The 26,969-nt window shown below is 46.9% G+C and overlaps 1 protein-coding gene across 1 annotated transcript in view; it reads left to right on the top strand.

The window, feature by feature from the left end:
• Positions 1-22,812, top strand: part of Znf541 (zinc finger protein 541) — a 45,807-nt gene extending 22,995 nt beyond the window's left edge. The window contains exons 5-16 of the mRNA XM_045134050.1: positions 1,418-1,476; positions 1,741-1,906; positions 2,190-2,363; positions 3,372-3,687; positions 14,963-15,026; positions 15,546-15,688; positions 16,000-16,103; positions 17,700-17,775; positions 18,197-18,285; positions 21,662-21,802; positions 21,974-22,155; positions 22,245-22,812. Coding sequence (XP_044989985.1) covers positions 1,418-1,476; positions 1,741-1,906; positions 2,190-2,363; positions 3,372-3,687; positions 14,963-15,026; positions 15,546-15,688; positions 16,000-16,103; positions 17,700-17,775; positions 18,197-18,285; positions 21,662-21,802; positions 21,974-22,155; positions 22,245-22,413 — 1,683 coding nt within the window. The 3' untranslated portion in view covers positions 22,414-22,812. The remainder of the gene's footprint in view (positions 1-1,417; positions 1,477-1,740; positions 1,907-2,189; positions 2,364-3,371; positions 3,688-14,962; positions 15,027-15,545; positions 15,689-15,999; positions 16,104-17,699; positions 17,776-18,196; positions 18,286-21,661; positions 21,803-21,973; positions 22,156-22,244) is intronic.
• The last annotated feature ends 4,157 nt before the right edge of the window (positions 22,813-26,969 follow it).

The following is a 26,969-nucleotide window of genomic DNA, read 5'->3' as shown; positions in this document are numbered from 1 at the left end:
GGTGGCCTGCCAGAGCACTGCAGTGTATTGTATTTGCCATTCACCAGTAGACTCTTCACTCTTTGGCTCTTGTGAGAAATATGCTGTGAAGGTTTGTGTACAGCTTTTGTGTGGATCATATCTTGGAGCAGAATTGCTAGGTCCTGTGTTAATGTTTGAGGAGCTTACAGCTGTTTTCCACCCTCCTCTGCAGTGCATGGGGTCTCAGTCTGCACATCCTCACCAACACTTGTTATTTCTTGTTGTCACTAGTACAACCATCCTAGTGGGTAAGCGGCATGTCTCAGTTCAGTGATGATTTCCCTTTCCCTTGCTGCTGGTACTCTTAGAATACTCCTGTGAACTTGCTGTCACTTGTGAAGTATGATGTTCTGGAATTGTAAAATGTTGTTAAGGAGGAGGAGATGGCTCGGTTGGTGACATGCTTATGCATAAGTGTGAGGACTTGAGTTTGGATTGCCTGCACTCACATAAAAGGCTGTAATACCAGTGCTGGAGGCAGAGATGGGAAATCCTGAGGCTCACAGGCTGGTTAGTACAGTTGAATTGATGGGCTCTAGTTTCAGTGACAGACCTGTCTTAAAGAATAAGGTAGAGTGTAACCAAGTAAGATACTTAACATAGACCTCTGACTGCCACAGCACACATGTGCACATGCACCCACACACTTGTGCCCACATGACATACACACACCCCTCCAAACATGAATATGTGCATGCATACACATAACAAAAAAGGTTTTACATGTTCTGCATACATGCCCCCTTACTTTATATATGGCTCACAGATATTCTCTCTCGTGTGTGGACTGTCATTTCTTTTTTTTTTTTTTTTTTTTTTTGGTTTTTCAAGGTAGGGTCTCACTCTGGCTCAGGCTGACCTGGAATTCACTATGGAGTCTCAGGGTGGCCTCGAACTCTCAGCGATCCACCTACCTCTGCCTCCCGAGTACTGGGATTAAAGGCGTGCGCCACCACGCCCGGCTGTCATTTCATTTTATCTGTTGTAGTATTTACAGGACAGAAGTTTTAAAAATATTTTTATTTATTTATTTGCGAGCAACAGACACAAAGAGAAAGAGGCAGATAGTGAGAGAGAGAAAGAGAGAGTGGGGGCATCAGGGCCTCCAGCCACTGCAAACGAACTCCAGATGCATGTGCCCCCTGTGCATCTGGCTAACGTGGGTCCCGGGGGATAGAACCTTGAACTGGGGTCCTTAGGCTTCACAGGCAAGCGCTTAACCACTAAGCCATCTCTCCAGTCCCAGGACAGAAGTTTTCAGCTTTAATGAAGTCCAGTTTGTCTGTGTAGTCTTCTGTTTTGCTTTGGTGTCCAATCACTGTCCCGTGCATGATCATGAAGCCCAGCGTAACTGTTCATGCGCCTTATGTCAGCTGAGATGTGCTTTCATCTCCAGGGTGGAAATATCTACAGGCTTCCCCATCCAGTGAAAGAAGAGAGCACCATGGGCACATGGTAAGTTCCAAGCCCTCCTACTCTGCTGAGCAGCTGCCCCTGTATGTCCTCTGTTCCTTTTCTTTGCTGGCCCTGAGTGAGTGACCTGGATGTCTTTAGTCCTGAGGAGGATGCTTCAGCCCATGGACAGTTTAGGTATGGCTCCATTTTTAGGGTTTATTAAGTGTTGTCAGTGGATTGGAGTTAAGTACAAAAAAAAAAAAAAAAAATCAGTGGCCCTGCATAGAGTCCTGTTCTCCCATTGGTTCTTTCTGCTTTGTCTAGCCACAGTCAGCAGCTAAATGGGGGTCCCACTGACTGGACTGAATCCAGGAGCATTTACATCTGCAAGAACTGCAGCCAGATGTTTTACACTGAGAAAGGGCTGAGCAGCCATATGTGTTTCCACAGCGACCAGTGGCTGTCACCTCGGGGGAAGCAGGAGCAGCAGGTGAAGGAGCACACAGTGGCTTTGGTGGTACAGGGGTTGGCAGGCACTGGGAGCAGACCGAGAGATGGACATCGTTTATCCTGGCGGGTGGCGGGGGAGGTGTCAGGGCCCTCTGCTCTTAGGCGGTCTTTAGGCCAGGTAGGACTGAAGCAGTTCCTTAGCTGGGTCCTGATCCCCACCCCACTGCCAGAAGTCTTGCAGCTGTTCTAGCTATCCTCAGGAGCAGCTCTTCTGTCCCCTGCCTGCTCTTTCTCTTAAAGAGCCACCATCTCTCCGTGTTCAGGTATTTGGCACAGAGTTTTGCAAACCCTCGAGACAGGCACTGAGGCCCAACGGGGACAGGCAGAGTCCCCCAGGAGCCAAGAAGTCCTTGGACAGCAAAGCCACAGCCTCTGTGGTGATTCCCGTGCCGGTCCCTGTGGCTCAGGCTGCCCGCCCCCTGGGGAGCATGGCCAAGGTGGGTGCCTCTCCAGCTGCTGCTCCCTGCTGTGTGTCCACTCACCAGTGGAAGCTGTGGGAAAGCCCCAAACCACACATGCTGGGAATTCCTGACTCTAGATGCCTTGGTTTGCACCTGCATGCACTTTGTCAGCATGTGGAGCCCCATGACAGGATCAGTGCGGACGGTTTTGGGGACAGCAGTGACTGTGACAACCCATGGGGTTGTCAGTCTCCTGCAGGAGACAGACCTGTGATGACCCCAAGTTTTCAGGGCGAGAAGAGGGAGTAAAGAGATCTGAGGAACTAGGTTGGGGGTCACCAGAGCTGCAGCCTGGGGGAAAAGGAGTACTGGCAAAGATGAAGGGGCAGCATGAAGAAGTGAGGGGTCACTGTGAGCTGTAGCCATCAGTCCTCTTCAACTGTGCTGGAGGACCCCATCTGAGGGGCTCTGCTGGACCCTGGACCCAAAGGTCCCCTAAGTAAGTCGTGGACCCCATCATTCTTTTGGTTTTTCGAGGTAGGGTCTCACTCTGGCTCAGGCTGACCTGGAATTCACTATGTAGTCTCAGGGTGGCCTCGAACTCTCGGAGATCCTCCTACCTCTGCCTCCCGAGTGCTGGGATTAAAGGCGTGTGCCACCACGCCCGGCTGACCCCATCATTCTTAAAGGAACATGTTGTCTTTTGGTCATACCATCACACTGCATCTCTGGCTCCCTTTCTTGATGCTCATCACTTGAACCACTGAGTTGTCCCCATACATCTCCAAATTGGCGAATGAGGAGGCTTCAACCTTCAGATGCCAACAAGCTGGGCATGTCTGCTCTGGTTCAGGTGGGGCTGGGCCAGGAGTAGAAGACCCCATCAGTCTCCTGTGCTGAGGCCTGGGTATGGCCACACACACCCAGGCACGTGTATCCTGTTTCCTCTGTCTCCACGGACAGCCCTTTCCCACCCTGTGCAAGCATGAGTGGTGCAACCAGTGGCCTCATTTGATACTCTGTGATTCTGACCTCCTTATGCAGGGACCAGAGAAGGATGAGGAAGAGAGAGAGAGCAAGGAGAGCCAACATCGGAAGCGGAAGAAGCGCCCCCAGCCCAAGGCCTTGTTTTCCCCTCCTCCGCCCTCTGCCCTGGGGGAGCTGGGCCCCAGTGGGTATCACCAGAGCTGCTTGCGGTCTCCCATGTTCCTGGTGGACCACCTTTTGAAGGGCTTGTTCCAGTGCTCCCCTTTCACGCCGCCACCCATGCTGAGCCCTATCCGGGAGGGCTCTGGGCTGTACTTCAACACCCTCTGTTCCAAGTCCCGGGCCGGGCCCCATCTCATCAGCTCTGCACTTGGTGAGTGTAGCTTGAGTGCTGCCAATCCAGTCCATAGCGCATCTCCTATTACCCACAACCAACGCCCTCGTGCATCTGGTCCAGCTGTTTCTCCAGCTTGGTGTATATCTACTCTGGGGACCTCAGTGCTACTCAGAAATATCTCAGTACCTTTTTGGGAGCAGCACATTTTAGATAAGAAGACACAGAAGCATTTAGCATGACCACCATTTCCTGTCATTTCCATGACTGCTTTAAGACGTACCATGCAAATCAGCAGTTTCAGGTGTGCAGTGTTTTTAGGGTACAATAAGGCTGTGCAGCTCCCTGTGGTGTGTTCATTATCCCAGAAGTCTGTGCCTGTTGGCAGTCAGCTCTCACCCCACAGTCCCATGCCCCTCCTCCAGCCCCAGGCCACTTTCTACTTCCTCTCTGTATAGATTTGCCTATGCTAGATATTTCATATAAGTGGAATTAGATAGTGTATAGTCTTTGGTGTCTGGTTTATTTTACTTAGTTTGATGCTTTCAGGGTTTATCCATTTGGCAGCATGTATCAGGGCATCACATTTATGGCTGAATAATATTCTATTGGATGGGTAGACCACACTTTGTTAGTCATCATTTGATGGGTATGTGACTTGTTTCCATCTTTTGACTATTGTTAATGTTATAAACACTTGGGTGCACTTTTTATGGGGCATATGTTCCTGTTTCTCCTGGATGGATGTCTAGAGGACATATGGTAACTTTTAAAAAATATTTTTTTTTATTTATTTGAAAAAGTGAGAGAAAGAGGCAGAGGGAGAAGGAATAGGTGCACCAGATTCTCTAGCCATTGCAAATCAACTCCATACACACATCACCTTGTGCATCTGGCTTTATGTGGGTATTGGGGTATCGAACCAGGGTCTTTTGGCTTTGCAAGCAAGTGCCTTAACCACTAAGCCATTTCTCCAGCCCTGGTAACTCTGTTTAACCATGAAGTACCAAACCATTATCCAAATGTTTGTGGCATTTTGGATTCTTCTTTTTAAATTAATGAATGTATTTATTTGCAAGGAGATGAGTGGGGGAGAGAATGGACATGCCAGGGCCTCTAGCCACTGCAAACAAACTCCAGACACATGCACCACTTTGTGCATTTGGTCTTATGTGTATACTAAGAATTCAAACCTGGGTTCTTAGGCCTTGCACACAAGCACCTTAGCAAGTAAGCCATGTCTCCAGCCTGTTTGGAACATTTTGGATTCTCACCAGCAGTCATTTTTGTTGTATCCATTCTTGCAGGTATAAGGTGTTTCTCACTGGTTTTGATTTGCATGTCTTCTGGCTAATGATGTTGGGCATCTAGTGCTTATTGTTTGTCTCCTTCAGAAACTGATGAAATTCAATTTATTTTCATTTGTTATTTGTGCTTTTAGTGTCATATATGGCACAGAATTATGAAGAGGTACTCCTGGATTTTTTTCTGTCACCCAAGTGGGCCTTGAGCTTACAAACTTCCTGTCTCAGCCTCCTGCATATCAGGAATTGCAAGCCAGCCCCACCAAGCCTGATAGTACTCCTGTTTTCTTTTAAAAGTTTTTTTTTAAGATTTTCTTTTTATTTGTTTATTAGAGATGGGGGGGTAGTGAGTGAGTATAGGCACACCAGGGCCTCTAGCCACTGCAAACGAACTCCAAATGCATGCACCACCATGTGCATCTGGCTTACATAGGACCTGGCGAATCAAACCTGGGTCCTTAGGCTTCACAGGCATGTGCCTTAACTACTAAGCCATCTCTCTAGCCTGTTCTAAGAGTTTTATAAATTTTGTTTGTATGTTTTTTTTTTTGAGGTAGGGTTTGATCTAACCCAGGCTGACCTGGAATGCACTACATAATCTCCAGGGAGTTTTATAATTTTTTTAAAACTATTTTCAATTATTTGAGAGAGAGAGAGAGAAAGAGGCAGATAGAGAGAGAGAATGGGCACTCCACGGCCTCTAGCCACTGCATATGAACTCCAGATGCATGTGCCACCATGTGCATATGGCACATGTGGGTACTGGAGAGTCAAACCTGGGTCCTTGGGCATCATAGGCAAGCACCTTAGTTCTATAATTTTGGCTCAAACTTAAATCTTTAGCCAATTTTCAGTTAGCTTTTATATATTGCATGAAGTAGGGTCCAGATTTATTACTGTGCATGTGGATTCCACTTCCACTTTGGTTGGAAAGTGTTCCCACTGAACTCAGTGCCCTTGTTAAAATCAGTTGGCAGCCGGGCGTTGTGGCGCACGCCTTTAATCCCAGCACTCGGGAGGCAGAGGTAGGAGGATCGCCGTGAGTTCAAGGCCATCCTGAGACTACAGAGTTAATTCCAGGTCAGCCTGGACTAGAGTGAGACCCTACCTCAAAAAACAAAAAACAAACAAACAAACAAAAAAAAAAAACAAAAACAAACAAAAAAAATCAGTTGGCTATATATGTATGGATTCCCACTCCCTGACTTTCAATTATGTTTCACTGATATATGCATATCTGTCCTTATGTCAGTTCCACAGTGTTTTGGTTACTTAAACTCAAACTCACAGAGATCCTCCTATCTCTGTCTCCCAAGTGCTGGGGTTAAAGGCATGCACCAGCACACCTGGCTCAAACTTTTTTTGTTGTTTTGTTTTTGGTTTTCTAAGGTAGGGTCTCACTGTAGCCCAGGCTGACCTGGAATTCACTGTGTACTTTCAGGGTGGTCTTGAACTCATGGCAATCCTCCTACTTCTGCCTCCTGAGTACTGGGATTAAAGGCTTGTGCCACCATACCCAACTTTCAACTTTTTTTAATTTCAGGATTATTTTTAAAGCTGTGATGGGTCCATTTCTTTGCCATAGAATTTTAGGATAAGCAGTAATATTTGTAGGTTAGTTGGAAATTACTGCCATCCTAAACAGTGTTAAGCCTTTCTATCCATGAGCATGAGATGTCTTTCCGTTTATTTATTCTTTAAAAATTGAGAATTTTAAAACATAAACATATTTCAATTTGATCATATCCCCACTCTATTACCCTTTTGTGTCCCCAACCTCTGTTCCACTGAGAACCTCCTCTTTCCAAGTAGTACCCACTTAAATCTAGATGGGCATGTTTATAGCAGCAAGAAACACTGGCATGTCCACACACTTATATTTTAAAAATATTTTTATTTTTGTTGAAATTTATGACAGCGAGTCAAATAGGTACACCAAGGCCTCCTGCCAGTGCATACAAAATCCAGACACATGAGCCATTGTGTACCTGGCTTTATGTGGGTACTGTGAAATTGAATCTAGGCTGGCAGGCTTTGCAAAAAGCACCTAGCCTGGAGCTGGAGATATGGCTCTGCAGTTAAAGGTATTTGCCTGCAAAGTCTAACAACCTGAGTTCGATTCCCCAGTACTCACATAAAACTAGATGTATAAAGTGGTGCATACCTCTGGAGTTTGTTTACAGTAGGTGGAGGCCCTGGTACATCCATTTTTTTCTTCTGTCTCTCTGTACTTGCAAATAAATAAATAAAAACATAAAAAAAGAAAGCACCTAGCCCCTGAGCCATATCTCCAGCCCCCTTCTTGTGGTTTGATGTTTCATTCCATTTGTTTAGCTCTTGTTCAGATCATATTTTGTCAGTGTATCTTTTTAAATTGTTTTAGTTTTAGAGTTTTGTATTTTTACTGCTTCATAAATGAGCCTTTTAATTTTTAAGTATTTTTATATATTAAGAGGGGGATTGGAAGATGCACAAGGTGGCACATGGGTCTGGAGTTAGTTTGCAGCAGCTGGAGACCCTGGTGCACCCATTCTCTTTCTCTTGGCCTCTTTCTCTGTCTCTCTACCTCTCATTCATTCATAAATAAATAAATAAAATAAAATAAAATAAATTTTAGGAGGGGGCCTAGAGAGATAGCTTAGCAGTTAAGGCACTTGCCCATTATGAAGCCTGAGGACCCAGGGAGAGAGAGGGAAAGAGGCAGAGACAGAGAGAGAAAGGGAGGGAGAATAGGTGCACCAGGACCTTAGCCACTGCAAACAAACTCCAGATGCATGCACCACCATGTGCATCTGGCTTACGTGGGTGCTGGGGAATCAAACCTAGATCCTTAGGCTTCACAGGCAAGCACCTTAGCCACTAAGCCATCTCTCCAGCCTACCCAGTGAATTTTTAATATTTGTTAAATTGAGAACTTTAATATATGAACATACTATAATTTGTATTCTCATTCCTTTGTATCTTCTTTTGTCCTCTCTCTCTTACTCCCATTCCCCTGAGGATCCTTCTCTTTCTAGGTAGTTAGTCCTTCGTTTGTTGTTTGATTCCTTTCATCTTCTATAAGAGCCACATGTTGGGAAGGAATTCCGTGTGTGTGTGTGTGTGTGTGTGTGTGTATTTCTTGCTGCTATAAACAGATTTATGTGGGTACTGGGGAATTAAATCCAGGCAAGTACACTTTTCTTTTTCTCCCTTTCTCCCTTTCTCCCTTTCTTTTTTTCTTTCTTTCCTTCCTTCCTTCCTTCCTTCCTTCCTTCCTTCCTTCCTTCCTTCCTTCCTTCCTTCCTTCCTTCCTTCCTTCCTTCCTTCCTTCCTTCTTTCTTTCTTTCTTTCTTTCTTTCTTTCTTTCTTTCTTTTTTTTCAAGGTAGAATCTCACTCTGGCCCAGGCTGACCTGGAATTCACTATGTAGTTTGAGGGTGGCCTCGAACTCATGGTGATCCTACTACCTCTGCCTCTCAAGTGCTGGGATTAAAGGAGTGCACCACCATGCCTGGCTGTACTTTTCTTTTTAGTGAAGGAGGTTTGAGGTTGGGTCTCACTCTAGCCCAGGCTGTTCTGGAACTTGCTGTATAGTCAAGCTGGCCTCGAACTCATGGTGATCCTCCTACCTCTGCCTCCAAGTACTGGGATTAAAGGCATGCACCACCATCTTGGGGTTTCAGCAGGCTTTTCTTTTTTAAAAAAAATATTGGGGTGGGGAGATGGCTTGGTAGTTAAGGTGCTTGCCTGTAAAGCCAAAGGACCCAGGTTCAATTCCCCAGTCCCCACATAAGCCAGATGTACAAGGGGGCAAATGCATCTGGAGTTCATTTGTAGCGGCTAGAGGCCCTGGCACACCCATTCTCTATCTCCTCTCTCTCTCCTGGCTTGCAAATAAATAAATAATTAAAAAAAAATATTTATTTGAGAGAGAGAGAGAATAGGTGTGCCAGGGCCTTCAGTCACTGAAAGTGAACTCCAGACACATGCACCCTCTTGTGCATCTGGCTTATGTGGGTCCTGGGAAATCAAATGTGGGTCCTTTGGCTTTGCAGGCAAACACCTTAACCACTAACCTATCTCTCCAGCCCTCAGTAGGCTTTTAAAGCAAGTGACTAACCAATGGGCAGTCTCCCAGCCTCTTGTCAGTATATCTAAATGCCTTTGCCTCTTTGTTTGAGATAAACTCTGTGTAGCCTAGGCTGGCTTTGAATTTCCAGTACTTCTGTTTCTGCCTCCCAAAGCTAGAATGACAGCTGTGTGCCACCACATGTGGCACAATACACATCTGTACTTATCTGAATCTGTTCACATATGTACTAACTTACAGTGAAATACAGAAACATTGCTGCTAGCCAGGCGTGGTGGTGCACGCCTGTAATCCTAGTACTGAAGTTGAGGTAGGCTGATTGCTGTGAGTTCAAGGCCACCCTGAGACTACATAGTGAATTCCAGGTCAGCCTGGGCTAGCATGAGACCCTACCTCAAAAACAAACAAACAAAACCTCTGGCAGGAACATTGCTGCTACCTACGTCTCCTATCTAATACCCTTTAATTTAATTTGGTCTTTTGAGATGGGGTCTCACGCTAGCCCAGGCTGACCTGGAATTTACTGTGTAGTTCCAGGCTGGGCTGAAACTCACAGCAATCCTCCTACCTCAGCCTCCCAAGTGCTGGGATTAAAGGCATGTGCCACCATGCCCAGCTACTACTGCACTTTTGATAATTTTTAATTGTTTCATAAACAGATATGCTGGTAGACACATTCAATTTTGCATTATCATAATAATGACATATATAACAATATAATTTCAGTCACATTTAAAAGGCTAGGACATGGGGCTGGAGAGATGGCTTAGCAGTTCAGGTACTTACCTGGGAAATCAAAGAACCCAGGTTCAATTCCCTAGTACCCATGTAAGCCAGATGCACAAGGTGGTGCATGCATCTGTGCATGCATCTGGAGTTTGTTTGCAATGGCTAGGGGTCCTGGCGTGCCCATTCTATCTACCTCTTTTTCTTTCTTTCTTTTTAAAAATAAATAACATAAAAATTTATAAAAGGGGGCTGGAGAGATGGCTTAGTAGTTAAGTGCTTGCCTGCGAAGCCTAAGGACCCCAATTCAAGGCTCGATTTTCCAGGACCCACATAGCCAGATGCACAAGGTGGCACATGCATCTGGAGTCCATTTGCAGTGGCTAGAGGCCCTGGCACACACATGTGTATGTGCGTGTTTGCTCATGCGGTCTCTCTGGCTCTCTCTCTAATAGATAAATAAAAATATTTTTAAGCTGGGCGTGATGGTGCATGCCTTTTTCCCAGCACTCAGGAGGCAGAGGTAGGAGGATCGCCATGAGTTCAAGGCCACCCTGAGACTACATAGTGAATTCCAGGTCAGCCTGGGCCAGAGTGAGACCCTACCTTGAGAACCCCCTCCCCCCAAAAAAGGGCTAGGACATAGAAGTAGTATTGTTTGTAGAGTTTGTTATGTCACCCTTCCATGTGCCATTTCCAAATGTCTTCACTGTTCCTGTGGATCTAGATACCATCTGGTCTCCTTTCTTTATTCCAGGCCAGCTTTACTTGTCTGTGCTGTGACTATAACATTTCTCCATGTTTTAGTACCTTCGGGTAATCTGTGAATTAATTAGAAAAGGAAAAGAAGTATATACACTGCTTTTTGTTCTTACCTGCACGCTTCCCTTTGCCAGCCTTCTTTATTTGCGTGTGGAGCCACATTACTCTGATGCTATCTGCTTTCAGCCTCAATATCTATCTTCAGCATTTCTTCTTAAAGATGGTAGTTTTAACAGGGCATCATTTACACACTGTACAGTTTATCCCTTTCAAATGCATGCCTCAGTGGTGTTTAGTATAAACATAGAGTTGTGCACCATCCTGTGATTGCTTTTTTGTTTTTCGAGGTAGGGTCTCGCTCTAGCCCAGGCTGACCTGGAATTCACTATGTAGTCTCAGGGTGGTCTTGAACTCACAGCGATCTTCCTACCTCTGCCTTCTGAGTGCTGGGATTAAAGGCGTGCACCACCCTGTCTAGCCTGTAATCACTTTTAAGATGCTGTCCTCATCCTGTGAAGAAACTCATTCTCTGCTGCCATTCCTTGTCCACCCTCTTGCCCAGGCGTAGGCCAGTGCTCGCTCACTTTCTATCCCTATAGGCTTGACTAATTGGGAAATTTCAAATGCGGGGAATCACAGTATGTGGTTCCCTCACTCCCTATCACATGTTCAGATTTCATCTGTGGTGAATCAGCATATATCAATGGTTTCTTCTTAGGGTGAATAATAGTCTACCTATAATATTTTTTGTAAGCCAAATTTGTTAGCAACAGATTTTCCTCAACTTTAAAAAATTTTTTTTAATTTTGTTCATTTATGAAAGAGGCAGATAGAGAGAGAATGGGCACACAGAGTCTCTAGATGCTGCAGACTGCAGACACATGCACCACCTTGTGCATCTGGCTTTTACATGGGTCCTGGGGAATCAAACCTGGGTTCTTTAGCTTTGTGGGCAATTGCCTTAACTGCTAAGCCATCTCTCCAGCCCTGTCAACTTAAAAAAAAATCATTAAAGAGAGAAAGAGGCAGATAGTGTGAGAGAGAATGGGCATGCCAGGGCTTCTAGCCACTGCAAATGAATTCCAGATGCATGGGCCACCTTGTGCATCTGGTTTATGTGGGTACTGGGGAATCAAACCTGGGTCCTTAGACTTTGCAGGAAAGTGCCTTAACTGCTAAGCCAATTCTCTAGCCTTCAGAGATTTTTTATTTTTTTAAATTTTTTTTTTTTTATTTGAGAGCGACAGACACAGAGAGAAAGACAGATAGAGGGAGAGAGAGAGAATGGGCGCGCCAGGGCTTCCAGCCTCTGCAAACGAACTCCAGATGCGTGCGCCCCCTTGTGCATCTGGCTAACGTGGGACCTGGGGAACTGATCCTCGAACCGGGGTCCTTAGGCTTCACAGGCAAGCGCTTAACCGCTAAGCCATCTCTCCAGCCCCCTTCAGAGATTTTTTAAAAACTGGAAACATTTTTTGTTTTTGTTCTTGAGGTAGGGTTTTACTCTGGGCCAGGCTGACCTGGAATTCACTATATCGTCTCAGGGTGGTCTCGAACTCATGGTGATCCTCCTACTTCTGCCTTCCAATTGCTGGGATTAGAGGCATGCACCACCACACACAGCCTAGAAACATTTTTTAATGTTTCCTGCTTTTTAAATTTTATTTTATATCTACTATAACAGGTTATGTTCTTATCACCCTGCTCCCATTACTCGATAGGCCTTCCTTAGTGGGGCTTGGTAACCACTGTGGGGCCAAGAAGGCCTCAGTCAGTTCCAGTGGGGGGACTGTGCTTCAGAGTATTCATACCCAACTCTGTGGCTCTTAACAATCTCTACGCTCCCATCTTCTGTAATGTTTTCTGAGCCATGGTAGGACTGTTGACAGTCTGATCTAGTGTTGAATTCTTTGTAGCCTCTGGATTTCTGCTTTTTCTTGTTTTTAAAAAATTATTATATGTATATGAGAGAGAGAGAGAGAAAAAGAGAGAGAGAAAGAGAGAATGGGTGTGCCAGAGCCTCTAGCCACTGCAGGCAAACTGCAGATACATGTGTCATCCTTTGGCTTTGCAGGCAAGTGCCTTAACAGGTAAGTCATCTCTCTAGCCTGTTACTGCTTTTTTTTTTTTTTTTTTTTTTTTGAGGTAGGATTTCACTTTAGCCCAGGCTGACTTGGAATTCACTCTGTAGTCTCAGGGTGGCCTCGACCTCATAGTGATTCTCCTATTTCTGCCTCCCGAGAGCTGGGATTAAAGGTATGCGCCACCACACCAGGCCTGTTACTACTTTTTTTTTAATTTGAGGTAGGGTCTCACTCTAGCCGAGGCTGACCTGGAATTCACTGTGTAATCTCAGGGTGGCCTCAAACTCACAGCGATCCTCCCGAGTGCTGGAATTAAAGGCGTGCGCCACCATGCCCAGCTCTGTTACTGCTCTTTGAAAGGTTAACTTTTTGGATATGAGACTCTTGGATGACATTTATCTCTAGCATGTTGAGTATGTTGTCCTACTGTGCTCTGACCACTGTTGTTTCTGATGAGAAGTTAACTGTTAACTTTTTGAAGTTTCCTTGTATATCATTAATTTTTTTTATTTTTGTTCTTTCAAGTAGGGTTGACTCACTGTAGCCCAGGCTAACTTGGAATTCACTCTGTAGTCTGAGGGTGGCCTCGACCTCACAGCAATTCTCCTACCTCTGCCTCCTGAGCGCTGGAATTAAAGGTGTGTGCCACCACACCCAGCTTGAGATTTTTATCTTTGACTTTCAACTTTTGCCTGATGTAAGTCTATTTGCAGCTCACAGAGTTTCATGGATACATATACTGTTTATCACCAAATTGCGGAGGCTTTCTACCATTGCTTCTTTCTGAGTTTTCTGTGCATTTTTTCTTTCTCTGGTATAACCATGACATGGTTATTGCATTTAATGATGTTCTACATTTCTCTAAGACTTTTGTTCTTCATTCTTCCCCTCTGATTTTTAGATTCCTTACTCTATAATCTATTCTTCTGTCTCCAAGTTTACTGATTGTTTTCTTTTGCCAACTCAAACCTGATGAGATTGATTTTGATCACTGTACTTTTTAACTCTAGAATTTCCATTTCTGAAATCAATCTCTCTCTCCCCCATTCTTTGATAAGAAATTGTTATTCTAAGCCTGGCGTGGTGGCGCACGCCTTTAATCCCAGCACTCAGGAGGCAGAGGTAGGAGGATCGCCATGAGTTCAAGGCCACCCTGAGACTACAGAGTTAATTCCAGGTCAGCCTGGACCAGAGTGAGACCCTACCTCGAAAAACCAAAAAAAAAAAGAAAAAAAAAACCAAACAACAACAACAAAAAAAGATCAGACTGTTAGGCTTGTGTCAAAAAAAAAAAAAAAAAAAAAAAAAAGGAGAGGAAAGGAAATAGAATAACAATTTTTTTTTTTTTTTTTTGGTTTTTCGAGGTAGGGTCTCACTCTGGTCCAGGCTGACCTGGAATTAACTCTGTCATGTCAGGGTGGCCTTGAACTCATGGCAGTCCTCCTACCTCTGCCTCCCGAGTGCTGGGATTAAAGGCATGCGCCACCACATCTGGCTCAGACTGGCCTTTTTTATGAGAGAATGAGGGGGAGAGAGAGAGAGAGAGACAGACAGACAGACAGACAGACACTGATTTGGCATGGTGCCAGGGCCTCCAGCCTCTGCAATCAAACTCTAGAAGTGTGTGCCCCCTTGTGTGCATGTGTGTCATTGCGTGCTTATATTACTGTGCATCTGGCTTATGTGGGACCTGAAGAGTCAAACATGAGTCCTTAGGCTTTGGAGGCAAGCAGCTTAACATCTAAGCTACCTCTTCAGTCCTCCTTTAGTTTTCTTTAGCCTAAGATCTGGGGAAAGTGGGCATCTTATCTTGGCTGCACCTTCCTGGAATGGAACCCTTGGGGTACAGCTTTACACAAGCTGGGAGCTATGTGGAAAAGGGAGCCAGTCCTGGCTCAGAAGTTATAGACTGTTATTCTTAAGATTTAGTCAAGCTGGTGTGGTGGTGCAGGCCTTTAATCATAGCACTCAGGAGGCAGAGGTAGGAGGATTGCCATGAGTTCAAGGCCACCCTGAGAATACAGTGTGAATTCCAGGTCAGCCTGACCTAGAGTGAGACCCTACCTCAAAAAAAAAAAATAAATAAAGATTTAGTCAATTTCCCTGAATATGTATTTCTACAAATGCTATATGCCCTTTGGGACAATTTCCAGGAATCCTAATTTGCTGTATTAATGTCTATGTGTGTGTCAGTTAGGTTCTGTTTGTTTTATTACTGGGTTTCTGCCTCTGCATTTTCAGAAGTATTTCCTCCTCTCATGGGACCTCAATTAAAGGCCTGCTTCCAGCCAAGTCCACAAAGGCAGGCATGGGACCTTGGGGTCACAGCTGATGGGTCTTCTACAGGCCCTTCACTGTGTTTTCTAGATCGAGTGGATGGCTCCTTTGGCATCTGTCTGGTGAAGGACGACACTAAGATCAGCATTGAACCGTGAGTTGGGACTCACAAAGCTCACGTCCACCAAGTGAGGATGCATTCACACCCATGGTGCCCAGGCCTCTTTCTCCCAGGGGCCCCTTCTTCACAGGGAGGACAGACATAGCCACAGAGGCTCCCTGGATAAGTTGTGGTTGTCCCCGGGTGTCATTAGGGAGCTCCTCCTCATTCCTTCTGTGCAGTCACACATAGTTGGGCACAGAGGACTGAATTCCTTAGACCTCAGGGTTCTAGGCAGAAGTGACGATGGTGCAGTACAGGACTCAAGGACCTCTGTGGGGTGTGGCTGGACACATGTGCTACATGTCAGCATGAACCTCCCTGTTCTGGACCCCAGAGAGGCAACCAGGCTGGAAATGTGGCCAGGGAAAAGAAGGCCATGGCAGAATACCTGTGCTAGGTAGCAAGGTGTCTGAGATGGTGGGCTGCCGAGGTGAGGCACATGTGCTCCTCTGCACTCCCCGTCCCAGTTTCCTCCATGTGTCTCGTGTTTGTGGTGTGGACTTGTTTTAGACACATCAACGTAGGAAGCCGCTTTCAAGCTGAGATCCCGGACCTGCAAGAGAGGCCGGTGGTCAGAATTGACGAGCATGTGGCTTCTCTCGTCTGGAAGCCGTGGGGAGACGTGATGACCAACCCCGAGACACAGGACAGAGGTGTCTGAGGCTTTGGGTCAGGTTTCCAAGGTCCCTCTTTCCCCTCCAATGTCAGGGAGTGTCATCCCCCCATCTGTACAAGAAGTGTACCCTCTGCCCAGCATCACTTCTCCCATATTACACACCCCACCTCTCACACAAGCAGCTGCTCCGAAGACCCACAGCAGTGCCAGCCAGGCTTCTGTGCTTCCACCTGTCCCCCTCCCTCTCCTCAGTCTGCCTTTGGTGGAGACATGTGAGGAAAGGAGCCCCTATGTTGCAGGGAAGGTTTCCTCCCTGGCACAACCTGACTCCATCTCCTCTCCCCACAGTGACAGAGCTCTGCAACGTGGCATGCTCCAGTGTGATGCCAGGAGGGGGCACCAACCTGGAGCTCGCCCTGCACTGCCTGCATGAAGCTCAGGGCAGTGTTCAGGTGAGACAGGTGGGGCATGGCTGACCCGTGGCACCCTGCTCTCCTGGGGCTGGGCATTCCAGGTGCTTTGAGTATCCAGCTAAGAGAAGCAGAAGAAAGGCTTCTGTCCTTGTCTACAGCACTTTGAAGCTGGCGTGGTCCTTATGAGTGGACTGCTGGAATTCTCAGTACAGCCCGGCCCTCTGTTAGTGAAAATGAGCACTTTGGAGGAAGTCAAGTATATGGTTTAACTCCTGCACTAAAACACAATGATCAAAAGACAGAGTGACAAAGAAAAAAAAAAGTAGTGTATAAAAACATCTGCGGGCCAGGCGTAGTGGTGCATACTTTTAATCCCAGCACTTGGGAGGCAGAAATAGGAGGATCATTGTGAGTTTGAGGCCAGTCTGAGAATACATAATGGTCAGCCTGGGCTAGAGTGAGACCCTACCTCAAAAAAAAAAAAAAAGCACAAAAACAAAAAATCTGAGGATATCAAATCGCTGTGCATTCTGAGGCTGAGAAAGGCTCAGCCCTGAATACAGGAGAAGACCTTTGTTTAGGACCTGAGAGTTACATGGTCATGCTTTCTGCTAAACTGAGAGGTGGCGCCTGACTGGCACATGGTAGGTTCTCAGGGCGCAGCCAACACATATGTTCAGAGTAGGACTGTCCTGTGCAGGCACTGGGGTCAGGGACAGTCAGGGCCTCTACCTGGTTGAATGCTGTGTTGCCACCAGCAGGGAATTCTTCCTGCTTTTGAAACAAGGAATCCTCGATTTTCCTTTTTTTTGGGGGGGGAGGTTTGAGGTAGGGTCTTGCTCTAGTCCAGGCTGACCTGGAACTCACTCTGTAGTCTCAGGGTGGCTTTGAACTCTCAGCAATCCTCCTCCTTCTGCCTACTGAGTGCTGGGATTAAAGGTGTGTGCCACCACGCCTGGGGAATCCTTATTTTCATTTTGCTCTGGATCCCAGAAATTAAATCTCAGATCCTGACAAAGGTTATGCTGGTGAGCAAGATAAAATCCCTGCCCTCATAGGGCTTATATTTTAAGAAATATAAAGCTCACACCTGTAATTCCAGCACTTAGGAGGCTGAGGCAGGAGACTTTAGGCTAGAATATGAGGTCCTGTCTAAAGTTTAAGGGCTCAGGAGGTAAAGGTAGGAGGATTTCTGTAAGTTTGAGGCCAGCCTGGGACTGCAGACAGAGTTCCAGATCAGCCTGAATTAGAGTGGGACTCTACCTCAAAGGAAAAAAAAAAAAATCCAAGGGCTAAGGATACAATTCAGTGGCAAAGTGCTGCCTGTCATGAGCAAGGCTCTGAGCTCCATCCATAGCACCATCCAAAGGGAAATCAGTTAGAGAGAGGACTATGGAGAGAGCAAACTGAAATGCTGGGTGGTACAGTGCTCCTCTGAATGCCAGTCTCTGATGGAATACGGAGCATGCACTTGAGTCATCTGCACCATCTCCTTGGCAGAGGGAATCATACTGCTATGGCAGAGATGTCTTTCAGAAGCGTTAGAGACATAGGAGTTTTTCAAATGAACAGGTGGAGATGAACCTCCCTCTTTCATCCCTATAGTGTAAGTGGCCCCATCTGTTCTCCTTCCAGGTTGCCCTGGAAACTCTCTTACTCAGAGGACCCCAGAAGCCACAGACTCACCCTCTGGCTGACTACCGCTACACAGGTGATAGAGAAAGGCTGCTGGCCACTCAGGCCTTGCGAGTCTGCCTCTGGCTTCTTACCTCTCTTAGAGGCCTTTTCTGCCTTCCCAGATGAGCCTGTCCTCTCCAGGGTGACTCAGAAGGCACTTTCTGTTCCTGGATCTTCCTGTCTCTGTTCTACAGTTCCTTCAGGACTCTACCCAGTGGGTGGCACTCCTGACCAGGGCATGGGGGAGATGGAGTGGGGACCCTACCTGCTGTTGGCAAGCCATTAAAATCCAGCTACCACATCCGTCATGTGGGGTTTTGTGAGGGCTGTCTAAGAGTGACACACAAATGATGCTTGGGAATGGCAGCTCTGAAGACGAGGGCTGTGCACATCTCAACCATGGATGACATCCCTCGAGAGAAACGTCCTCTCCTTCTTGCTGTGTTCTCTGTCAGGTTCGGATATCTGGACCCCCATGGAGAAGAGGCTCTTTAAGAAGGCATTCTGTGCCCACAAGAAGGACTTTTACCTGATACACAAAACGGTAAGGCACAGAGGGCTAGGGTATCCAAGCCCTGCCTCACACAGCTGTCAGGCAGAGTGGAAGGGCCTTGTAGCCTAAGACCCTGCCCCTCACCTGCCTGTGGCCACAGTTCAGTTTAATATAAACAGCTTGTCATCTCAGAAGGCATTATGCACTCAGAACAAATCCCCCATGCCCTCCTTCCACTACCCTCCTGATCAACAAGTACTGGTCACTCTGGTTGGGCACTTAACAGTATTTCTGACTGTTTAGACATACATATACATGCATGCACTGAAAAGAGGCATGAGATTATTACATATAATATTCTACAATTTTCTATTTATTTATTTATTTCAGAGAGAGAGAGAATGGACATGCCAGGGCTTCCAGCCACTGCAAACAAACTCCAGACACATGTGCTACCTTGTACAACTGGCTTACATGGGTCCTGGGGAATAGAACCTGAGTCCTTTGGCCTTGCAAGCAAGTGCCTTAACCACTAAGCCACCTCTCCAGCCATATTTTCTGTTTTTTAAAGACTTTTTCTTTCAAGGTAGGGTCTTACTCTAGCCCAGGCTGATCTGGAATTTGCTGTGTAGTCTCAAGTTGGCCTTGAACTTATGGCGATCCTCCTCTGCATCCTAAGTACTGGAATCAAAGGCATGTGCCACCATGCCTGGCTAAGATTTGACACATACAAAAAGTTCATATAATCAAGGTGCACGATTTAACAAGTTTGACGTATTTGTGTGAAACTATCGCCACAATCAAGATAATGAGCATCCCCATGATACTCAGCATCTCTTCTTCCCCATGCCGCTTCTCTGCCTCTGACCAGCCGGGCCCGCTTCCTAGCTCTAGAGATCCATTGCGCCTCAGGCTCTGCATCGACAGGCCAGTCTCACAGCGTGTACTCACTGCATCTGGCTTCTTACACGCAACACCGGCATTTTGAAGTCCATCGTTGTTGCATGTTTCAACAGTCCACTCTTTTTCACTGCTAAGTAGTATTCTGGCACTGGATAGGCCACAGTTTATGTAGCCATTCACCAGCTGATGGACGTTTGAGTGATTTCCAGTCTGAGGTCATCATAAATAAAGCTGTTGTAAACATTCATGTACAAGTCCTCTCTCAGCCAGTCCTTAGTCAACTGCCAGCTGTGTCTTTCCTAGCACTGTTCACTCATTTTGATTGCATCTTGTATTGCTTTAGATGGAAAATAAATTTGTACCTATTGCTCCATTGTGTTTAGAAGCAGAAGTCTGACTTCATTTTCTTTGTGTGTGTGTAACCTCTGGGGCCATTCCTTAGGCAGTAGTTGCCTTTGTTTTGGTTTTGGTTTTGGTTTTTGAAGGTAGGGTCTCACTCTAGCCCAGGTTGACCTGGAATTCACTATGTAGTCTCAGGGTAGTCTTGAACTCATGGCGATCCTCCAATCTCTGCCTCCTGAGTGCAGGGATTAAAGGTGTGTGCCACCACACCCAACTTTGCCTTTGTTTTTGAGATAGGATGTCTCACTGAAGAAATGCTTCAGTGGGGGCTGGAGAGATGGCTCAGCTGTTAAGGCGCTTACTTGTAAAGCCTAACAACCCAGGTTCGAGTCCACGATACCTGTGTAAAGCCAGATGCATAGTGGCGTATGCATCTGGAATGTTCATTTGCAAGTGGCTGGAGGCTATGATGCACCCATCACCCACTCTCTTTTCTCTATCCCTCTCTGCTTGCAAATAAATAATTTTTTTAGAAAAGAAAATAGCTCATCCGTTAAAGACATTTACTCACAAAGCCTACAGGCCTAGATTTGAATCCCTAGTACCCAGTAAAGCCAGATGCACAAAGTAAAATAGGGTCTCTCATTGGCCTGGATCTTACCTAATTGGGATAGACTGGCTGGCCAGTGAACACCAGCGATCTCCAGTCTGGGACTGCAGACACCACCAAACCTGGCATTTTTACATGGGTTCTGGGGATCCAATGCAGGTCCTTATGCTTGAAAGGCAAGCAAGCACTTTACCCCCTGAGCAGTCCTCCTAGCCCTAACTTTTCCTTCTGACTTGGTGCTGTTTCCTAGGCAGAAGACAGGCTATTTTGACTCCTAGTTTGTGACCACATACAAGGCTGTAACAAAATCATGCGGAGAAAGTATTTTCTGCAGTGAGCTCTCTGGCCAATTACTTTCCTAAGAAAACTCCCTTCCCCAGCAGCTACTTTTCTTTCCTTTTTTGGTGCTGGAAATGGAATTCAGGGCCTCTCCCATGCTAAGAAAGTGCTCTACCACTAAGCCACGCCTCCAGCACTCACTCTTTCTCCCTCCCTCCCTCCCTCCCTCCCTCCCTCCCTCCCTCCCTCCCTCCCCCCCCCTCTCTGTCTCACTTGCCTCCCTGTGCAGCTTCCATTTTGTTTTCATGGAGGTTATGTCTTTAATTTATTTTTAAAATTTTTATTTATTTATTGGAGAGAGAGACACACACAATGGGTGTGTCAGGGCCTCTAGGCACCGCAAATGAACTCCAGATGCATGCACCACTATATTCATCTGGCTTATGTGGGTACTGGGGAATCAAGCTTGGGTCCTTAGGCTTCGCAGGTAAGTACCTTAACCTCTAAGCCATCTCTCTAGCCCCATAGGTCTTTTTTTTTAAATGCAAGAGAGAGAGAGAATGAATGAACAAATTGGCGTGCCAGGGCATCCAGCCATTGCAATCAAACTCCAGATATGTGTGCCTCCTTGTGCACATGTGCAGCATTGCATACTTGTGTCACTGTGTCTGGTTTATGTGGGACCTGGAGAGTTGAACTTGAGTTCTTAAGCTTTGCAGGCAAGTGCGTAACCACTAAGTAATCTCTTCAGAGCCCCCCCATATGTCTTTGATTTCTGACATAATCTCTCATTGTGTAGCCCAGCCTGGCCTCAGACTTTCCACCTTCCTGCCTTAGCCTCCTGAGGGCTGAGATTATAAGTCTGTACCACAAAACCTGGCTCCAGAAATCATTTTCATTAGACGACTCCCTGGAGGAAAGAGCAAGTGGCAGGGCCTGAATGCTGTCAACTGTGTGCAGTAGAGCTGCTTTCTCTCGTGTGGGTCACTTGCCTTTACAGGGTACTTCACAGAGCAAGGGCATTTGGCCTCAGTCCCCAATTGGTACATGTATGGCAGTTGCCATGAAGTTGCAGTGGTACTGGCAGATCTTCCCATAGGGAAGAATTCCAGAGCTGGGTTGCTGCTCCTAGTGTTCTGGACACAGTATTGGTAGCTACTTGTGGCTTATCTCCTGGGACGACTGAGACCCTTCCTTTGTCCAGCCAAAGGCAAAGGAATTGAGAAGGGCTTTGACCAGGTGCCATGGCCTGTAAGGCACTGTGCACTGCCTGCTTCTGCTTTTCCCCACTAGATCCAGACCAAGAGTGTAGCACAGTGTGTCGAATATTATTACATCTGGAAAAAGATGATCAAGTTTGACTGCGGCAGAGTGCCAGGGCTGGAGAAGAGGGTCAGGAGAAAGCTGGATGAGGTAGAGAGGACAGAAGAAAAGGTAGAGGATCCACACGAGAGCTGCCTGGAGTGTACCTCTGGTCCAGCCAGGGACGGGGTAGGGAGGCTCCCAGGGGAAGGGTCTCCCTGCATAGGATGCAGACCACAAATGTTGGCCTCCCTTACAGGAAGGCAGCGTCAGTGTCCATATGCCATCTTTTCCCCTCAGCAGGTCACTTGCAGCCCTCGGGAAAGGCCCAGCTACCGTCCGACTCCTGAGTTAAAGTTAAAGACCAAGAGTTACAGGAGGGAGTCAATCCTCAACTCCAGCCCAAGCGCTGCCCCCAAGCGCACTCCAGAACCCCCAGGGAGTGTGGAGAGCCAGGGTGTTTTTCCATGCCGAGAGTGTGAGAGGTGCGCCTTCCCTCTGGTGCTCCACCTCGGCCCAGGCCTGGCCTCCCTGAGCAACTCCTGCTCTGACCCGTGTCCCCACAACTCCTCAGGGTGTTCGACAAGATCAAGAGTCGCAATGCCCACATGAAGCGCCACCGCCTTCAGGAGCACGTGGAGCCCATCAGGGTGAAGTGGCCTGTGAAGCCCTACCGACTAAAGGAGGAGGAAGACGAGGAAGAGGAGGAGCTGGGGGCTGACATGGGTCCTCTGCAATGGTGACTCCCTGCAGCCAGTTAATCTGCATGGGGAAGAGGGACCTCCAGCCTTGTGTCTTCTCCTTGGGCCTCCCAGGAGGTGTGGGAGCACCCCTCTGGGCCCTACCCTTTCTGTCCCCCACTGGCTAGCTTCACTAGCAAACTTATGGACATTTGGCCACAAATGGGCAGAGAAGCTGTCGTGGAACGGCTCTGAAGTCTCTGTTGGCTGGCCAGAAGCTCCGTTCTCTCCTGTTGAATGGTCTTCCTTTCAGTCCCCTGGAGCAGGGAGGTCTGGATGGCCACGGGTGGGATTATACATTGCTGGAGGAGACTACGGTACTGGGAATCAATGGGAAGTCCTTGACACAGCCGACATTCCCAGGCAGGACTTCCCTGCATTCCCTTCTGTCCCTAGCCTTGCAATGACTGTACGTTGTTAGGTGTGTTTTTGTATGCATCTGCTTATAAACCTTATTAAATTGGGTTCTTGAACAGCTGTCTCCAATTTCCCAGCCTGTCGGCTTCCCTTCCAGAAGCTTCTGAGCTGCGGGTGCCTGCTGTGGTCTTGAGGTGAGCTGGGCAGGAGAAGGTAGGCTCCACCCAGCAGAGTTGATAAAGCACCTGCATGGTGCATACCCGGCAGCTCCCAGTCCCAGTAGCTGCTCGTTCTCAAGCAGGAGGGTCTAGGCCCCTTTCCTCTGGGAGCTTTGTTTTACGGGAAGGGACACAACACTCGTGAATGAGCAAACAAGGTGACGGCATGAGGCCAATGACGGAAGGGTTGGCTTGGCTTAAACCTCGGGAATGAATGTACATGGTTTTGGAGGCTTAGCTGTGAAATGAAGGACCCCTGGAGGCCAGCAGCGGCAGTACCGAGAACGGTTTAGCTACATCTTAATGCCAAGAACCTGCACAGGGCACCTTGGCTCCTTTTCCTTCACTGTGACCTGATTCAACAAATCACTTTCCTGTCTGAACCTCACTTTCCAGTGTAAAGTAGGATGACGATGGTTCTCTCGTCTGTTCAGTGAGGAAACGCTAATTAAGTATGTGGTGTCTGCGCTCATGACACGGGGACATGGCTAATTCAGTGAGCACTCTGCTGCTGCCCCGCGTGGGCTTCACCAGAGTGACTGAACTTCAGGACTCAGGAAACCCAAGTCTGGTCTGAAGGGTTGAGGGGTAGAGTAGTTACCTGTTACTGCATAACAAGTCACCCTGAAGCGGAACCGCCTGAAACCAACAGAGGCGTTTACGGTAGTGCACACCAGCCAGCGGCTGGTGAGGAAGCAAAACTGTCTGTGGTTGCTGGGCTCGCCCCCCCCCCCCCGCTGCCCTGCAGTTAGAGCACTGGCAGCCACTCGAGGTGTAACACAAAAGTCTGTTTCACGCATAAAAGAGGAACAGGCAAAGAATTCTTTTCTGCCCTGTCCTGCTTGCCCGCACATACCCCAGACAACAGTATTTTCAATGGGGTATTTTCAGTGGGCCTGGGTTCTTGGCTTGCTAACCAGCTGGGGTGTTTGGTAGAGAAAACACAGATTTCCTGGGCACCACCATACGTTCAGAGCCCTGAAACCTGATTTTACTTAGAGATGCCTTTTAGAATAGTTTTAGGCACGTAGAACAATTTGCAAAGATGTCACCATTATCACCTGCACAATACCAAGGTCCTCCTATTGTGGACACCTTCCATTAGCTTGTCAGCTTTTTTCTCTGGTGGTGTTGCAGAATGAACCCAGAGTACCATGCATGCCAAGCAAGCACTCTGCCACTGAGCTATCTGCCAAGCCTTAATACATTAGTGTGCCATGCTTAAACAACAGGTGAACCATTGCCAATACAGTACTGTTTTATTTATTTATTTATTTATTTATTTATTTATTTATTTATTTATTTATTTAGGTAGGATCTCACTCTAGCCCAGGCTGCCCTGGAATTCACTATGTAGTCTCAGGGTGGCCTTGAACTCACAGTGATCCTCCTACCTCTGCCTCCTGAATGCTGGGATTAAAGGTGTGCGCTACCATGCCCAGCTTGCCAGTACGGTGTTGTTAACCAAGGCCTATGCATTGCTTATCTAATGTGCTTTTCCAGCATGCCACGGAGAATCCCACATTCCACTTAGTAGTCATGGCCCCTTAGGCTTCTAGATTTGGTGGCAGTTTCTCAGATTTCCTGTGTTTTGATTACATGAAATTTTTGAGGAGTACTGATAGAGAAAAGTATCTTGAATGAGACTTGCCTATTTTTTTTAAATAATATTTACTTGAGAGAGAAACAGAGACAGAGACAGAGAGAATGGGCATGCCAGGGGCTCCAGCCACTGCAAACAAACTCCAGATTATATACCTCCTTGTGCATCTGGTTTATGTGGGCACTGGGGAATTGGACCTGAGTCTCTAGGCTGTGAAGGCAAGTGCCCCAACCACTAAGCCATCTCTCGTGCCTCCGAAGCACTTTTTTCTTTTCCAAGGTAGGGTCTCACTCTAGCTCAGGCTGAGAATTCACTAAGTAGTCTCAGAGTGGCCTTGAACTCACAGTGATCCTCCTACCTCTGCCTCCCAAATGCTGGGTGTGCCACCATGCCTGGCTCAAAGCACCATTTTAATCACATAAAAGGTACACATTGTGAACGTGACTAATTTGACGTTAACCTCTATTGCATGGCTGAGAATGCTGGACATCTCTACTGTTAGCTGAAGGCTCCTCACCGGTTTCCTATGCTGTACTCTGGAAGGAAGTCACTGTGCGGCCACACAAAGAGTGAGGGAGTTAGGCTCCACTTTCTCAATAGCCTAGCACATGAAAAAAGTACTTAGGGGCTGGAGAGATGGCTTAGCAGTTAAGTGCTTACCTGTGAAGCCTAAGGACCCTGGTTCGAGGCTCAATTCCCCAAGCCCATGTAAGCCAGATGCACAAGGTGGCGCCTGTCACTCTCAAATAAATAAAAATAAACAACAATAAAAAAGTATTTGGGGCTGGGGAGATGGTTCAGCGTGTAAAAGCACTTGCTCACAAAGCCTAGCCAGGTTCAATTCCCCAGTACTCAGATAAAGCCAGGTGCACAAAGTGGCGCATGTGTCTGGAGTTTGCTTACAGCAGCAAGAGGCCCTGGGGTGCCCATATTCTCTATTGCTTTTCTCACAGTTAAAAAAATATTTATTTATTGGAGGGAGTTAGGTTGAGAAAGAGATAGAATGGGCACACCAGGGCCTCCAGATACTGCAAATGAACTCCAGATGCACTCCAGCCTTCACAGGCAAGTGCCTTAACTACTAAGCCATTTCTCCAGCTCCTCACAATTTTTATTTATTTGAGCAAGAGAAAGAGTGTGTGGGGGGGAATAATGGACATGCCTGGGCCTCCAGCCACTGCAAATGAATTCCAGATGCATGCACCACCTTGTGCATCTGGCCTACGTTCAATTCTGGGGAATCGAACCTGGGCCTTGCAACCAAGCACCTTAACCACTAAGCCATCTCTCCAGCCCACAAATATTTTCTTTTTTAAAAATGAATGAATGAATGAATGAATGAATGAAAAGAAAAGAAGAAAGGTACTTGGAATTCTCCTTTTTTTTCCAGGTAGGGTCTCACTTTAGCCCAGGCTGACCTGGAATTCACTATGTAGTCTCAGGGTGTCCTTGAACTCACAGAGATCCTCCTACCTCTGCCTCCCAAGTGTTGGGATGAAAGGTGTGCACCACCACACCTGGTTCCTCTCCCCTTTTATTGGTTCCATATCTAGTTCTTTAGGTCCACATGAGCTTATGAACATACTTTATAAGTTCAATATCACTTGGTTTTGTTGTTCAGTTGATCCAGCTTTGGCCACTGAGAGCTTTTTCAGTTGCCTTCTGTGTCTCTTTGATATGTGTGTGCATGTGTGCATACAAACGTGTGTGTGTGTGTGTGTGTGTGTGTGTGTGTGTGTGTGTGGGCGCACATGTGTAAAACTCCCTTTTTGGCCATGCAAATGGTTCCAGACTCCATGATTTCCCACCCAGCCACAGCCCTGGCCACTTCTAAGTACTTTACTTCCTTTTATTGGAGAATGATTTTACAACTAAGATCTGGGCAGTAAGAGTGTTGGAACCTGAATTTTTATTTATTTATTTATTTATTTATTTAGAGGTAATGTCTCACCCTAGCCCAGGCTGACATGGAACTCACTCTGTAGTCTCTGGCTGGCCTCAAACTCACAGTGATTCTCCTACCTCTCTGCCTTCTGGGTGCTGGGATTAAAGTTGTAAGCCACCAAGCCCGCAGAACCCGAATTTTAAAAAATTACCTACTTATTTGAGACAAAGAGAGAGAAACAGAGAGATTGGGCGAGCAAACCAACTCCAGATACCTGAGCCACTTTTGTGCGTCCGGCTTTACATGGATACCGGGTAATTGAACCCTGGGCATCAGGCCCTTCAGGCCCTCAGGCTGCGCAAGCCAGCACCTTTAACAGCTGAACCATCTCTCCAGCAACAGACTGGCCTTTTAATTTTTATTATTTATTTATGAGAGACAGAGAGAGAGAGAGAGAGGAAGAGAGAGATCAGGTTTTCCGGGGCCTCTAACCACT

Source organism: Jaculus jaculus, chromosome 14 (assembly GCF_020740685.1).
Source record: "Jaculus jaculus isolate mJacJac1 chromosome 14, mJacJac1.mat.Y.cur, whole genome shotgun sequence".
Lineage (NCBI taxonomy): Eukaryota > Metazoa > Chordata > Mammalia > Rodentia > Dipodidae > Jaculus > Jaculus jaculus.
This window is presented reverse-complemented; position numbering and strand designations above follow the sequence as displayed.